This window comes from Notechis scutatus, chromosome 1, assembly GCF_049901735.1.
Source record: "Notechis scutatus isolate UNSWTSFEM ecotype Mainland chromosome 1, rNotScu1.2, whole genome shotgun sequence".
Lineage (NCBI taxonomy): Eukaryota > Metazoa > Chordata > Lepidosauria > Squamata > Elapidae > Notechis > Notechis scutatus.
The window spans coordinates 278,090,580-278,105,858 of NC_142009.1; the positions used below are offsets into that span (position 1 = coordinate 278,090,580).

Below are 15,279 nucleotides of genomic sequence, written 5' to 3' on the forward strand. Positions count from 1 at the left end.
GTCAGCAATTCAGTGATATACCTGGCAGACTTTAATAGTTATTTTTGGATCTCTGGTGTGTAAGTACAATCATAGACAATCTGCTCTGCATAGGAAAGGACACAAGTTCCAGCGTTTCTACTTAGAGTTGACAAGACTCCTATCTGAACCTCTGAAAACCCACCACTAGTCAGGTAGTCCATAGCTAGATAAGATTAATAGTTTGGCTGAGGATAAGTTAACTTATTTTCCTTAGCTTAAAGCTGGGAATATAAATGTTTATGATTCTTCCAAGCAACTGAAAAACAGGGGCTTTTGATGACGATTTTATTCATCATCACCAGTTGGTTGAAATTTACTTTCTTGGTGGGGAAGGATGATAGGGCAGGGAAGATAGATTGTTTTTATATTTAAAGGAATTTTTAATGATATGAGAGAAACAATTCTAATGTAGGTTAATGAACTTTTTAAAAAAGTAAACAATCTTTTTTTGGTGTGGGGAGTAAAATCAGAAGCATTTCAATGCTGAAAGTATTATACTTAGAAGTCTTTGAAGGTTGTAGCTAAGTTATATTCAAATTTGGGAAGGGGATGTTTTCGAGTCAGTCCTGGTGACTGCCTAGATAAGTTCCTGCAGTTTTTTTTTTTTTTTTTGCAAGACTTTTGGAAATGATTTGCCACTGTTGTCTTTGTGCAGCTGTGAGCCACCCTACAGATGATTTCATGCCTAAAGCAGGGCTAAATTACCTAGCTTCTAGCTTGGTGCCTTAACCATTACACAAAACTGGCACTTATATTTATTATAAATAAATGTTTTCAGATATATAAAAATTAGTACTGAATAAGAATTGGAAGGAATTGATTTCAGAAATTTACAAGAATATAAAAGGACGTTCTGTAAAAGGTGTGTGTAAAAAGGAATTTAATTGCTCAACCAACAGCAATTCCAGCTGAAGGCAGAAGAGCAGGCCTGCTGAGAAGACCACAGTACAGGGAGCCAAGAGGAACAAATGGATACAACAGCACTAGAGCCCTTTACTATTTGATACTGAAGATAAAACCTTCTTTGTGTTGAACTCAACTCTCAGTGACTACACTCATCCTGATTTTATGGTAGCATATGGAGCTGGTTTGCCTTTGTCTTATTCAACTTTAAAAGGCTAATGTGCTGAGATTAGAGACTAGTGGTCTTTTATCCAATAAATAACAAGATCAGAATCTGGTTAGTTTTGTCAGGATCCACCAATATTGCCAAGATATGGCCATCTGCTCTAGCTATCAATACACAACATTGGATTATTACTCTAAAGAGCTCAGAGTCACTTGTTCTGAGTCCTGAAGTTACCTCACTACAGCGCTAAGAGATCCCTCAAAATCTGCTTTTAAATTGAAGGGTCCCAACTATCTAGTATTTAGGGATATCCATGCAATCTAAAAATGATATAATCCATCTGGATCTTGAAGAAGCATTTATTAACTTTCTCCAGCCTAATGTCCTCTTGGTGTTCTGGACTTCAACTTCAAGTGACCCATCTGAATTCTAAAATTTGAAGAATAAGCTCCTTGCTAACAACTGGGTTACACTCTTTAAGCAAGAATCCTTAGATCCCAGCCAATCTATCAATAAGATTCAAAAATGATTACTTGCCTACCAAACTGTGAACAGAAGCATACAGAAAGAGAAGCATTTAAAATAAATTTTCTTCTTTTTCACTTACATTAAGTATGTGTGGGTAGCTGGGCTGGAATATGTATTTATTTTTAAGGCTTCTTTGTCATTCTTTCCTGTTTTCTACTCTTTTGTAAACAAATAATTTGCTTTTTAGAACAAGAAAAAAGAGAATATGGGCTACTATGTTCACATGCATAATCTTAAACCATGATTTTTATTATAAAACCCCCATGTCCTTGGGAAGGACTTGACAGGTAGACAAAACAAGAACAAATCCAGCCTAAACATCTGACTGACAGTGTGATCAACCATAATAATAAAGTCAGCATCACTATTGAACCATTTTCATTCCCAAATCAGTCATCCTCGCTTCTGTCTTTCTCGTCAAAAAGAACAAAATTCTCAACTGGAAAACAAAAAGAACTGAAATGAAGAATAATTAAGCATCTAGAACAACACAAAAATAACAGCATAAGCTTGTCTGCATTTAAACTTGTTACAAAATAGCACAACTATTAGAAGATGTCAATACTGTAATATCAAATATAAGCATCAGCTCACTGCAAAACACAAACCAACTGATGCACAGCAGAGCTGCAGTTATAAGTCCTGCTTAGATGCAAAATCAATAAATAAGAAAAAAAAAAACCGAACAGTACATCACCAAAATGGAAGATCAGGCTGGAAAATAATAAGCTAAGATCATATGCAAATAAGCTATAATAGATAAATGAAAAGAAGTTGAAGAACAAGACCACCAAAAATACCTGAACAAGAAATAACACCTAGAGACAAAGAAGTTAGAGGAAGCACTGTTAAGTAATAAAGCAACATAACAGCCATAGACAAGAAAATCAGCAGATACTACATTCAGATTGTACACTAACAGATAACAGATAATCAGAGTTGGAAGGGACCTTATAGGTCATCTAGTCCAACCCCCCGCCCAAGCGGGAGACCCTACACCATTTCTGACAAATGGCAGTCCAATCTCTTTTTCAAAGTCTCAAGTGATGATGCTCCCACAACTTCCAAGGGCAAGCTGTTCCATTGGTTGATTGTTCTCACTGTCAGAAAGTTTCTCCTTATTTCTAGGTTAAATCTCTCCTTGTTCAGTTTCCATTCATTATTCTTTGTCTGGCCTACAGGTGCCTTAGAAAATAGCTTGACCCCTACCTTTCTGTGGCAGCCCCTCAAATATTGGAAGACTTCTATCATGTCTCCCCTGGTCCTTCTCTTTACTAGACTAGCCAAGCCCAGTTCCTGCAACCGTTAGTTGTATGTTTTAGCCTCCAGTCCCTTAATCATCCTGGTTGCTCTTCTCTGTACTTTTTCTAGAGTCTCAACATCTTTTTTATAATGTGGTGACCAAAACTGGATGCAGTATTCTAGGTGTGGTCTTACTAAGGTTTATAGAGTGGTATTAGTACCTCACTTGATCTCGACTGTATCTCTCTGTTCATGCAACTTAGGATTGCATTCGCTTTTTTGGCTGCTGCTGCACACTGCTGGCTCATATTTAGCTGGTTGTCCACTAAGACTCCAAGATCCCTCTCACAGTTACTGAAATTGAGCCTGGTTTCACTCAGTCTATATGTGTACTTTTGGTTTTTCTTGCCTAACTTTTCTCTACACTGAATTTCATTTTGTTAGATACGGCCCAGTGTTCAAGTCTGTCAAGATCCATCTGGATCTTGAGCCTATCTTCTTGGGTGTTAGCTATTCCTGCCAGCTTAGTATCATCTGCAAATTTGGTAAGTTCCCCTTCTATTCCCTCATCTAAGTCATTAATGAAGATATTGAAGAGTACTGGGCCTAAGACAGAACCTTGTGCCACCCCACTGCTTACTTCTCTCCATGTAGACTTAAGGACTACCTTAAGGGCTACCTGTTCAGTACGGTTTGTCAGCCAGTTGCAAGTCCATCTAGTGGTGGTGCTATCTATTCCACTTTTTTCTAGCTTACCAAGAAGTAGGTTATGGTCTACTTTGTCAAATGCCTTGCTAAAATCTAAAAATCTAAAACACTACAGGCAGAATCTCCCATTTCAGTTGAATCGGAAAAGTTCCTATCAATGGAAAGACTGCAATAAACTAGCCAACTCCTAACAAAGAAGATATAATGCAATTCTGGGCACAGCTATGGGACAAAACAATGAAATACAAGAATGTACCTTGGATAAAGAAGGTGAAGAAGGAAAAATGAAAGAACTTGTAATAACAGCAACAATTTATTTATTTATTTTATTAAATGTATATGTTGCCTATCTCTCTATCCAAAACAATAAAAATATAAAAGCAATCATAAATATATGAACAATTATAATTACAGAGGATTAAATGCAGTTTTTCAAAAACTACAGGCTCAAGCAGAAGATACCTTCCCACCAACCTAAAGTATCTCCATCAGGGCCCCATGCCAACTGGCAGAGCTAATTCTTAAGGTCCCCTGAGAAAGCCAAATGGACAGGATGGGCCAACTTCCAGCAGCAAAATGTACCAAAGGGAAGAGGCCACAGTAGAAAAGCCTATTTTCCCTGATCCCTTCTGCTAGAGCGAATGGGCAAGACAGCTCCTTGAGGCAATATGGTTCCTCAGATATCCTGGACCAGTGGTGGGGTTCCATTATTTTTTACTACCGTTCTGTGGGCATGGTTTGGTGGGTGTGGCAGGGGAAGGATACTGTAAAATCTCCAGTCGGAGGTGGTATTTGCCAGTTCTCCTACACAAAATTTCTGCTACCAGTTCTCCAGAATGGGTCAAAACCTGCTGAATACCACCTCTGTCCTGGATTGATGCGACAAAGGGCTTTAAAGCTGATAAGACTTTGAATAGGACCTGGATGCAAATCAACAGTGAGCAAAGTTCATGTAACGGTGTTGTTACATGTGCCATCTCAGGGGCCTCCAGAACTCTCTACACCACTGGGTTCTGAACCAACTGAAGCTTCCAAATATTCTTCAAGGGTAGCCCCATTTAGGGAGCATTGTGGTAATCCAGATAAGAAATGACCAAGGCATGAATGACTGAGCATACAGCCTCATGATCCAGAAAGGCACACAACTGGTATACAACACCAGAAATGGTGAAGAAAAGAACAAGAAAAATCAAGAATTGGTTAGCACTAGGTGAAGATGAACTGCATGGTTTTGGGTTGAAGCATTTAACTGGTTTGCCACCCACTCATCGACAAATAATTTAACAACATATTGCAATGAGGTAAATTGAAGATTGGTTAACATCTGACTAAACCTACCTGATAACGAAAGATCCAACAAAATGCCAGCATCAGGAAAACTACAGGCCAATTACCTGCCTACTGATAATTATCAAATTGCTAACAGGTACACTGGCTGATGCAGTCCAACAGCACCTAATTGAAAACAAATTCTTTCCATCTGAGCAGAAAGGAAGCTGCCTGAACAGCTGAGGGACAAAAGTTCAGCTCCTAATTGAAAAGATGATTTTGGGAAACTGCAAGAGAAGGAAGACCAACTCGAACGAAGCTGGAACTGATGACAAGAAGGCATTCAAACTCCCTGAGACACGATTGGATAATCAAGTGCCTAGAAATAAGAGGAGTCAGTGGAGACATCAGAAGCTTTGTGCAAAGATCAATGGCAGAATGGAAGAAATGGTTGCTGGTAAATGTTAATAGACTGGGAGAGATTAATATTAAGAGAAGAATCTTTCAAGAAGACTCATTATCGTCACCACTGATAGTCTTTGCATTGACTCCTCTGGTGCTCAGCAACTGCTGCCCAAATATACAACCGAGATACTGTAATGGAATTTGAACTAGACAAATGAGCCACCCTTACCGTCAACAGGGAAAAAATAATGACAACTGAAAGATTCAAGATGCCCTATGGAAGTAACATCAAGAGTCTGGGTAAAGATCCCAACAAATATTTGTGCATCCTTCAGGCTGACATCATCAAGCGTACTGAAGTCAAGAAGGTCAGTAGTGAATACATCAGAAGAGTGAATAAGATCTTAAAGTTCAAGCTCAGTGGTGGAAATACCACAAGGCATTAATATTGGGCAATTCCAGTCATCAGATACACAACTGGAAAAGTGAACTGGATTTAAGCTGTACTAAAAGCCTGGAGAGGAAGACAGGAAAAATAATTACAATGAATCATTCCCGTCATACACACAGAGATATTTGACAGACTATTTATCAAGAAGCATTGGTGCAAGTATACCAAACGGGGGAAGAAGAAAAGAGGGCATCAGAAGAATATCTGACGAACAGTGAAGAAGATGCACCAAAAGTTCTTCCAACTCTATTATTCTGTATGGTTGGATTGATTCTGTGGTCATGGGATCACCATTTGCAATTTTCCAGCCAGCTTCCAACAAGCAAAGTTTATAAGGGAAGCTGGCTGAATCCGCTAATGAAACTGGCTTCCCTTATAAAGGTAACAAGTGTGATTGTGATTCACTTCACGGGCAGAAAAGGTCGTAAAATTGGATGTGACTCATTTAACAACTTGCCTTACTTAACAATGGAAACTCTGGTCCCAACTGTGATTGTAAATTGAGATTACCTGTATATAAAGCAATCCGACTCTGCAGAGCTGTGCACAGAAAGGGAACAACAATGTTCTTTCTACAGTATTTTAAAGTGGCTGACATCATGTAGTTTGTGCAGGCAGCTGAACCATGACATGAGATATGTAGAAATAAACACATTTTTTTTTAGTGGAATTAAGGGAGTTGAATGAGTGTTGAAAGGGAAACTAAGCAGTTATGTTTAAACTGATCGTGTCTAGGGCTGATGGGCAGCAAGTGTTCTTTCTAAGTGTCTACACTGTGGGTGCTACTGTTGGAGAACGAGATATTTATAGTTGGAGAACTAGGGAGAGAAAATCTCAGGGAGAGAAAACTCGTAAGCTATACACGGCCCATAAATCTCAGAATCCCCAGCAATATATTGCAGAAATCTGGGGCAAGTCACCCAAAATTGGTGGTGCAATTTTTGATAAGAAATACAGAATACCCCCACAAAAAATTGTGATAAGCCTTCGGAGAGGCTTAAGTACATTTAAAAAATTAGACTGTTCCACAAATTTAAAAAACAAAACCTGGAAGAAGTAGTGAATAGTCAAAAAGATTGCTCCTATGGATTTAAATCAACATTGTTTGAGTAGACCAGGCCTCTCACACATGGTGCTCTGCAGATTTGGATCATGAACTTTGAGAATTTTGAAGAAATATCTGCAATTAAAGGCTCCCTGTTGAGAAGGATAGAAAAGACTGAAAAAATCCACATTTTTTCTAGTCTCCACATATTCCATCCTTCTACTCACTCCTCACTCTATTTACCTTGCAGAGTTGTTAGGACTATAAGTCCTCAAATTGCTAGCCACTCTCACCCTACCTGCAGAATACCTGGTTTGCAAAAACAATAGTACACTACTCATCCAGCAAGTATCTCTATCCGTATTATATTACATGTAACATGAATCAGTTGTGTCATGCTCACAGCTTCAGTCAGAAACAGGGAAGAACAGAAACCTCAAGCAGTGCCATTTCCTCTGTGTTATCCTACTTCTTGCATCCTTTTGCAACATCTGCCTTTTTTTATGCCTTTGTTGCTTGCTTAAGGAAACCACATACAGGCCAAACGCTAGGTTTGGATTACAATTTGAACAAGACATTCCATTAAGTGAACTGTTTTACATTTTAGACTACTCAAATTACAACTGAATTATCCAAACATAAAGCAGAATCTCTATATTAGCAGCCGGCAAGTTTTGCCAGCCTTTTAGTTGATGGGGTAAATATAAGCATCAACTGGAGACGCATTTATAAGAAATATCCCATGTGCAAACTTGATGCAACTGAGAAGAGGATTGAGCATAAGATCTTTGAAAGGAGCTACTGGGCTGCTACAAGAAATAGCAATAGCACTTAGACTTATATACCACTTCACAGTACTTTACAGCCCTCTCTAAGTGGTTTACAGAGTCAGGATATTGTCCCCAACAATCTGGGTCCTCATTTGACCCACCTCGGAAGGATGGAAGGCTGAGTCAACCTTGAGCTGGTGAGATCTGAACTACCAAACTGCTGGCAATTGGCAGTCAGCAGAAGTAGCCTGCAGTACTGCACTCTAACCACTGCACCACCACGGCTCAAGAAGACACAACTGACATCTCCTTTTAGCATGAGATTTCATGGGGGAGCTCTTCTGATTCCAACCTCTAACTTTGTCTGTGAATAAAAATGACCTAACCCACATGGATTTCCTACTTCAGGTGCAGAGATGCCGAAGGCCAGCACAGTATTCTAGCATCCAATCATCCAGGCAATGCAAGCATATCATCTACTGGCAACAAGGGAACAACTTTATTCAAAGACTGAACTGCCCGTAAATATTAGCATTTTTAACAAAAAGAGATGGTTGCGGACTTACCTGCTGCAAAAGGCATCTTATAAGGGTAGCCATTCCGCCCTGTATGCCCACTACCAATTCTGCTCTCTGGTACATGCATAACTCCACAAAGGCTGAAGCTGTTAATTGCTGGTCCCTCTCCACAACAATATGGAGAGCTACACCAATGAAATGGCTGAAAGGAGGGGTCAGACGGTAAGGAACCAGGAGATACCAAAAGCCCCTCACAACCCGTTGCCTGCGACAACTCATCCTTCGGGTATATTGAACAATGAGTGTAACTATTATATCCACTTTGGCCATAATAAACATAAAATCCATTCAACGGCGTCAAGTCAGACGATTCATAGAGACAGCCACAATCTGGATGATTGCCTGGGACAGGCAAAGGATGGAACTGAGGTACTGGGAAGGAAGGCTGATGAAATTCCTGCTTGGGCGTAGGAGATTTCTCCCCAGGTCTTCCATATTCAGGCTTCATGGAAGCTTGCCCACCCATTAGCAAAGGCAGTCTGTGGAAGAAACCCTCTGTGCCTTCAGAAGAGTTAGGTGATGGTGTGCAATTGATGGATTCCATTTTCCCATAGACTCTAGGAGACTCCTGATGAACTGCTTTTCTAAATGTATCCTCAGAGACACCTTGCCAGGTATGTTGACCCTCTATTTTGACAGAGGATATTTCCTTTTTGGATTTAACACAATTTTTTCCACTGGCTTTGGCCCACTTGAGTTTTGATTTGGAACTGTGTCCTTCCACCTTGCTTTCTCCAGTTGATTTACTTCTGGGCTTTAATGGTTGGTCTTTCTCATGAGTCAGTTTCAGGAAAGCTGCAGCATTGAGACTGGCCAATCTCTTTGGGGCAGGATGGTAGGGAATTCCTTTGTCCTCCCGTCTTTTCCCTTCAGAGCCACCGCCCAGGGACTGGCTATAAGGAGCACACTTCTGACTTGATTTAGTTTGGTTCTTTCCCTTCGCTGTTTTAGTGCCTCGTTTTTCTGTCAAGGGCCATGAGCCCTGAGCTTTGCAACATATGCTATTAGTGCAACAAATCCCACTAACCTGGGGGGAATCTTTTCGAAAACGCCTGCCAGATAATAAGTTGTCATCCCGTTCAAAGAGCAGGTTGTTCACCGCTTCAGCGTTCAAGGAGGCTAGTCTCCGTTTTCTGGGCTCCGAGAGGCAGACATTATGCCCTTCCTCCTCAGTCCCAAGGCATGATGGCTGGCATTTGCCTGTAGAAGAGTCTTGTTTCCCTGCTCCTGTTACTTGAACTTGTTCTGGAAGGCAGGAAGGTCTGAAGTCATCTATGCAACTGGCAAGACCCCTTTTCATCACCCTTGGAGTCTCCTCTGACAGTGATCCAGCTACATCCTCTAGTCTTGTGAGTAGCACGGAGCAGGTTTTTTTGTCCACAGAGGAACTGAGGCGTTTCCTTAAGGGATATGTCTTTCGGAGTTCTTGCAAATTCCTGCTTTTAGTTGTATTGGCAAGTCTAGTCTGGACTTTCTGCCCTTCAGTACCATTTCCTTGCTTGCTACCCTCCACCTCAGTCCTATCCATTCTCTCACCGTCAATCGGTGACAAAGCTTGGCCAGCAGAACCAGCAGAGTATTTCAGAAGCAAGAGCTGTTTCTTCCGGGCATGCGTCATAGGATCAATGTTCACCCCTGAGAACACAAAGAAAATGTCTTAATATCAGCAGTAGATAAATGCTTCCTCACACAATGCACCAACTGATATTTAGAAACGTGTGTACTCTATACAAAATATGGATCTTTGGGGGCAAGGGGATAGGGAGTTTAATCAAATTAGGATTTCAGCTATCGTACAAACATGTCTTCATTTCAAACCAGGACCAGATCGTTTGGCTAAAGACCAAACATCTAATCTTCATTCCTTACTTAGAAGTATGCTACTCTATACTAGTAACTACTCTACACTAATTCCAACAAATACTGATTTATCTCACCATCTTCCATTTATCTCACCATCTTCCATTCCCATCAACATTATCCAGTTCCAAGATTTCTCTCACATAACCAGAAAACCCCATTTTTGTGGGAAAAGAACAGGACGCATCCCACCATTTTGAACACAGCAAAAGACTAACCCCAGAAGCATGCTACTCTTTTGTTAATTTCAACCAACTCTGATCCATCTCACTATCATCTGTAGGGATGATTGCCATCAGGGATTATCCACTTGTAGAATTTCTCTCACATAACTAGGGAAACCCATTTTTTTTTTTTAAAAAAAAAGAGAAGTATCTACTTTTAGCATTTTTATTTGGTATTCGAAAAGTGAATATATCTTTGAATATTTATGTTTTAAATAAAATCCTGTTAAAAAGCTATAAATTGTGTTTGCAATGTATCTGATCTTCATCTGCATAGAATGCATTCAAAAGAAAGAAAATTCATGACCAGGACTGGAGAAAATAGGAGAAGCATCTCTGAAATCCCTGCATATAGAAGAACACATCCTGACCAGGGTGAGAAACTGATCTGCAGAGGGTGGCATCTCTTAGCCAACAGAGAATGAGCATACAGAGCTATAAGGGCAGGCTTAGAAACCAGGATGAGCAACACTCAGAAATGCTGGTTTTCCTTCATACTGCTTTTGGATCGCATATTATTAATACACATATGTGGAACCAGCATTTAATACTTTTAAGAACGTATTAGGAAGAAAAATAAAACACCCTCCCACACACAGATGGAACTAATTGGTCAGGTTATCAGAGATGCGTTAGGCAATTATAATTTAACAGGTTTAGGTATAAGAATTTATTCTAGCTGCATTTACTTTTCCCTACTCTATATCAAGGGTCTTTAAACTTGGCAAGTTTAAGACTTGTGGACTTCAACTCCCAGAATTCATGAGCTAACATGACTGGAGGAGGAATTCTGGGAGTTGAAGTCCACGAGTCTTAAAGCTGTCAAGTTTGAAGATCCCTGTATAGAGTCTATATAATCATTTGGTTTCAGTTAATGCGGATATATCAAGAATAGTGTATTTTGTCATCTAAAAACACATTTTTCCCCAAAAAGGTAAAGCAGCTATTCCCTTCTCTTAAGACATCCACATCAAGATAGCATAATTTTAAATTTTCTGCTTACCATACATCTGATTCACTCAATCCCAATTCCAAACTACCACTCAGGATTTCCTAGTTATGGCTCTGCTTCTACAAACCAAAAATGCTGCTCATTCATAACAATTCTAGATATTTCGAAGTATCCATTGCAGTTCTCTATCTATGTTTAACAATTGTTATTATTTCAGTGTTGGAATTACTATTTTTTTAGGACAGTGTAATGTGAATTCATTTCCAAATTAATTTGGTTTCAACATTTTTCTAGTCCATTTCATACTAACCCAGAAAAATTCCACCCCATCTCTGATTTTTCACAGTGCAAATAAACTTGTGGGAGAAGAAAAAAGGCTATTATGTTGACACAACAAAGCTATGCAATCATATATTATTGAAAAATGATATATGATTCCATCTAGACCTGCTAAAAATAAATATTGATGCTCTGCTGTTTCTCTTGTTTCTATTTTTCCTTCATTTTTGCAGTCATAAAATATCAATAAGGCAGTAAAAATGCACGGCTCCTGAGCAGTGCCAGTGGATCATACCCATTTAGGGCCTTTGAAAAATTCTGTGAATGAGGCAGTAAGAAGGGAATACAAGCTTCCAGAATGTATCAATATCTCTGCCAGACTGGAGCAGCATACATAGATAGATCTGCCTGTTTTTAAATTTTAAAATACACAGAAAGGTTTTAGTTCTCTCCCCTACCATGTGCAACAGAGAAAAATGCTGGAACTATCAGTGCTTTTTTTCTCCTTGGGTGGGCAGCTAACCCTGCTTTCATTTTTTTCCAAAAACAGAAATGAGCAGGTCTCAAACTGTATCTAAAGTGCAGTTAGTCTTCAGTCAGCAACGGAAACATCCACACTTATCAACTGAAAAGATAGAATGGAGCCCTCTACTGCATCAAGGAAAATGTCCAAATTTTTATTTTTTCCTTTCACTGGAAGCATGCAGGGGCCACCAAGTGTCAGCATTTATTATCCAAAAAGTTTTTAAGCCCTTGTAAAAAGAAAAGCCTCTGTGTGGGAGGAAACAATCCAAACTGTGGCCAGGAGAATCAATACCATATTTAGAATGCCCTGAGGGAGTAAACCGCAACTGAGAAACGTTATCTTTCTCTCCCCCCTTCCACTTCCCTTTTGCAGGAGGTACTAGAAGAATCTCTAAGACTAGCCCAAGCAACAACATCGCTACCAATATTTACCTGTGAAAGGTCTGGGCTGTCCCAGAGCCTCTGTCAATGATATAATAATGATTTCCAGGAGGGCCAACAGGTTGTATAAAGAAAAAGACAACTACTTTTGCTAATTTTATTCGGCTAATGTCGACTCATCACCCATTTTTAGTGCCTTTCAGTTCAGTTTTTTAAATCTAGCTGCAATAAGGAAAGCTGTTGAGGGAATTATAATATTTATGCAGTTTATGCATTAGTGACTTTATGATGAATCCCCAAAAGTTACTTACAACCTGAACCTCTGTCCTCAGTAAGTCAGTAAAAATTAATTACCTACATAGTGTACCACTTTTTAATAAATGACATAATTGATTTATTTTACTACAAACTAAAGACTCCAAAAACTCTCCCAATCATGTGCTATCCAAATGTTTTAGACTGCACCTATCAAAGTTCTACTTTCATAAACTATCTGTCTAGTTTTGAATCAGGCAATTCTGGTACACAGTCGTGTGCAAATGCTAAAAATGAAACAACATGGCTGACTGATTCCTTGAAACCCCAAGTAGGGATGGCCAATGTTTTTGGTGTCTAGGCAGTGCTAAAGCAAAGATTGAAATTTAAACAATCAGATACATTATTTATTTTATTTATTTTGAAAATTTATATTGCCACCTATTCACGCATGGCAATTCAGACTTAAATACAGCTACTCTCTTTTAAGACACAATTTGGTCTTTGGAGAAGCTCTATATATTGTATCCAAGACCCTGGGAGCTGCATAAAGTTATGAACTTCAGAGTGAGCATCTTCATTTTCAAAGTTCATTTGAAGAAGAATATATTGGGGACCTCTAGTCACAGCAGAATCCAAGAACAACCAATAAAGCACAATCATCTTACTGAAATTTATCAGCAACAGATCTGAAGTTTCGTTTTCACTCTTAGTCCAGAACTCTCCTTGAATTCCTCTCTCCAGTTAATTAAAATTTTGTTTTGAAAATTAGGTTACGGAAGCAGTGTCAAACATAGACACCCTTGCTCCCGAAGATTGTTTCTATAACCATTTTAAGTGCAGAAAACACTGAGTAAGCAGCATGTTTGCCTCATTTTCCAAGCGCTGTGTGAAAAAGTGCCATGTCTTAATTTGACACTGACGAAATATGCAAAAAACAGAGCTACTCAGTTCTTTTTAAAAAAAGGAAGTAAAAGAAAAGTGCCTAGATGATCTGATGATCTCTGTAGCTATCTCATAATCGCTGGAGTAACTGCCGGTAAACTTTTTCAGTCAAACCAAAACTGCAAGACTATCTGAAGTAGCTTCCCCCACCAACACTTCAAATCCCAGTCCCTGAAAACATACGGATCCCTTGAATCTCTATGGACATATGTCCCATCCTAGCAATTATATCGCTGTCAAGCAATCCCACTCCACAGTAAATTACAGGACACGCTATACTGTTATCAAACCCAATAATTGCCTTAGCTAGAATGTTTGATTTCCAGACTATGAGGCACTGAAAAAAAAAAAAAATATGAGCCAGCAGTTACAGGCACAACAAGCAGAGAAGCCTCCGGCAATAGGCTTGCACTTTCTCTCATGACATTTTTTTTTTAATTGCGTGCACTGAAATTCTGCAGAGTATTTACTTTGCTTGCAAGTCTTAATTTTTGACCATGTAAGCAACACTATGAATTGTGCGGTAGGAGTATGTCCTAGAGAAGAACAATAGCATATGTTCAGGGACACAATGAAATAATTATTCCAACTAGAAGAAAACTGTCCCAAAGGTTTAACACTGTTCAATTACAATTGTATTGAAGCACCTGAGGTACGCCTATGAATATAACTACATTTTTGTGAGGCTGAATAAGCACAAATTTGGCTTTCTTGGGGAGGAATCCCGGCTTAATTGTAGAGCATACCTATTATACAAACAATGCCCAGAAAAAGTTATTTTCAGCATTAATGTAATCTGTGATATAAATGAATTGGAGGAAAACATTGGAATAATTTACATTAGAAAAGGTTTCATAATTAGTTCATTATTTTACTAATGGATTCTTCTTTTAAATTTCTAGAAGAGAGACCTTGTTCCAAATGAAACTACTGATGTCTTCCATGCAAAATGGTAATTCTCTCAATCACTTTCACTGACACTTTCAATATTTTCAAATATTTCAACTCTTCTCAAACCAAGAACAATCAAGCTACTCCTTCTCCCCCTCCTCCGCCTCTTGAGAACACCCAGAAGCAATGAAAGGTCTATCAGTGCTAGCAATCTTGTCACATCAAGACACACAAGCAACCTCAACTGCAACACCACTTTCTCTTAAACATTAAAAAAAAAATCAGAAGATAGGTAGGGTAAAGGCAATATTCTTCTTTCCACCTCCTGCCCTCCATGTAAGAGCCAATCTCCCCCACCAAGTGGTGGGCTGTGGGAACCATGGATGAGCATGTTTGTGTGCCCCAGTACAATCATGCCCCCGGGACATATCTTGGGAGTGCTGTGAGAAAGATGATATCCAGAGAGAGTTCAGGATTGACAGTGATCTTTTATTTCAACAAATATATTATATACATTTCTTATTAAATGCTACAGTATTGAATCTTCAAATTGTTCCATTATTTTGGATGGACTGGATTTTGTGATCCACTAAAGTATACACGAAGCTAAGATATTTAAAATTTTAACAGAAAAGGGCGTTGGTACTTACCTGACACGCCCGTTCTCTTTGAGCTGTGAAGAGCATCCAGTAGTGGGAGGTGCTTCAGTCTCTGCATGTCTAGACTGGGCTTAATTTGTGGCACTGAGGACGAGGGCGGTTATTTCTCTCGTCTTCGCCAAAACTGGGGAACGCTGGGGAGGAGTCCCGTGGAGGAGGAGCGTTCCACAAATTAAACCCAGCCTAGACATGCAGAGACTGAAGCACCTCCCACTATTGGAT

The 15,279-nt window shown here is 39.3% G+C and overlaps 1 protein-coding gene across 2 annotated transcripts in view; it reads right to left on the reverse strand.

The window, feature by feature from the left end:
- BAHD1 (bromo adjacent homology domain containing 1) overlaps positions 1–15,279 on the reverse strand; it is a 70,073-nt gene that overhangs the window by 28,456 nt on the left and 26,338 nt on the right. For both annotated transcript variants that reach the window (XM_026664571.2, XM_087951711.1), the window contains one exon: positions 8,075–9,721. In XM_026664571.2, coding sequence (XP_026520356.1) covers positions 8,075–9,704 — 1,630 coding nt within the window. In that variant the 5' untranslated portion in view covers positions 9,705–9,721. The remainder of the gene's footprint in view (positions 1–8,074; positions 9,722–15,279) is intronic.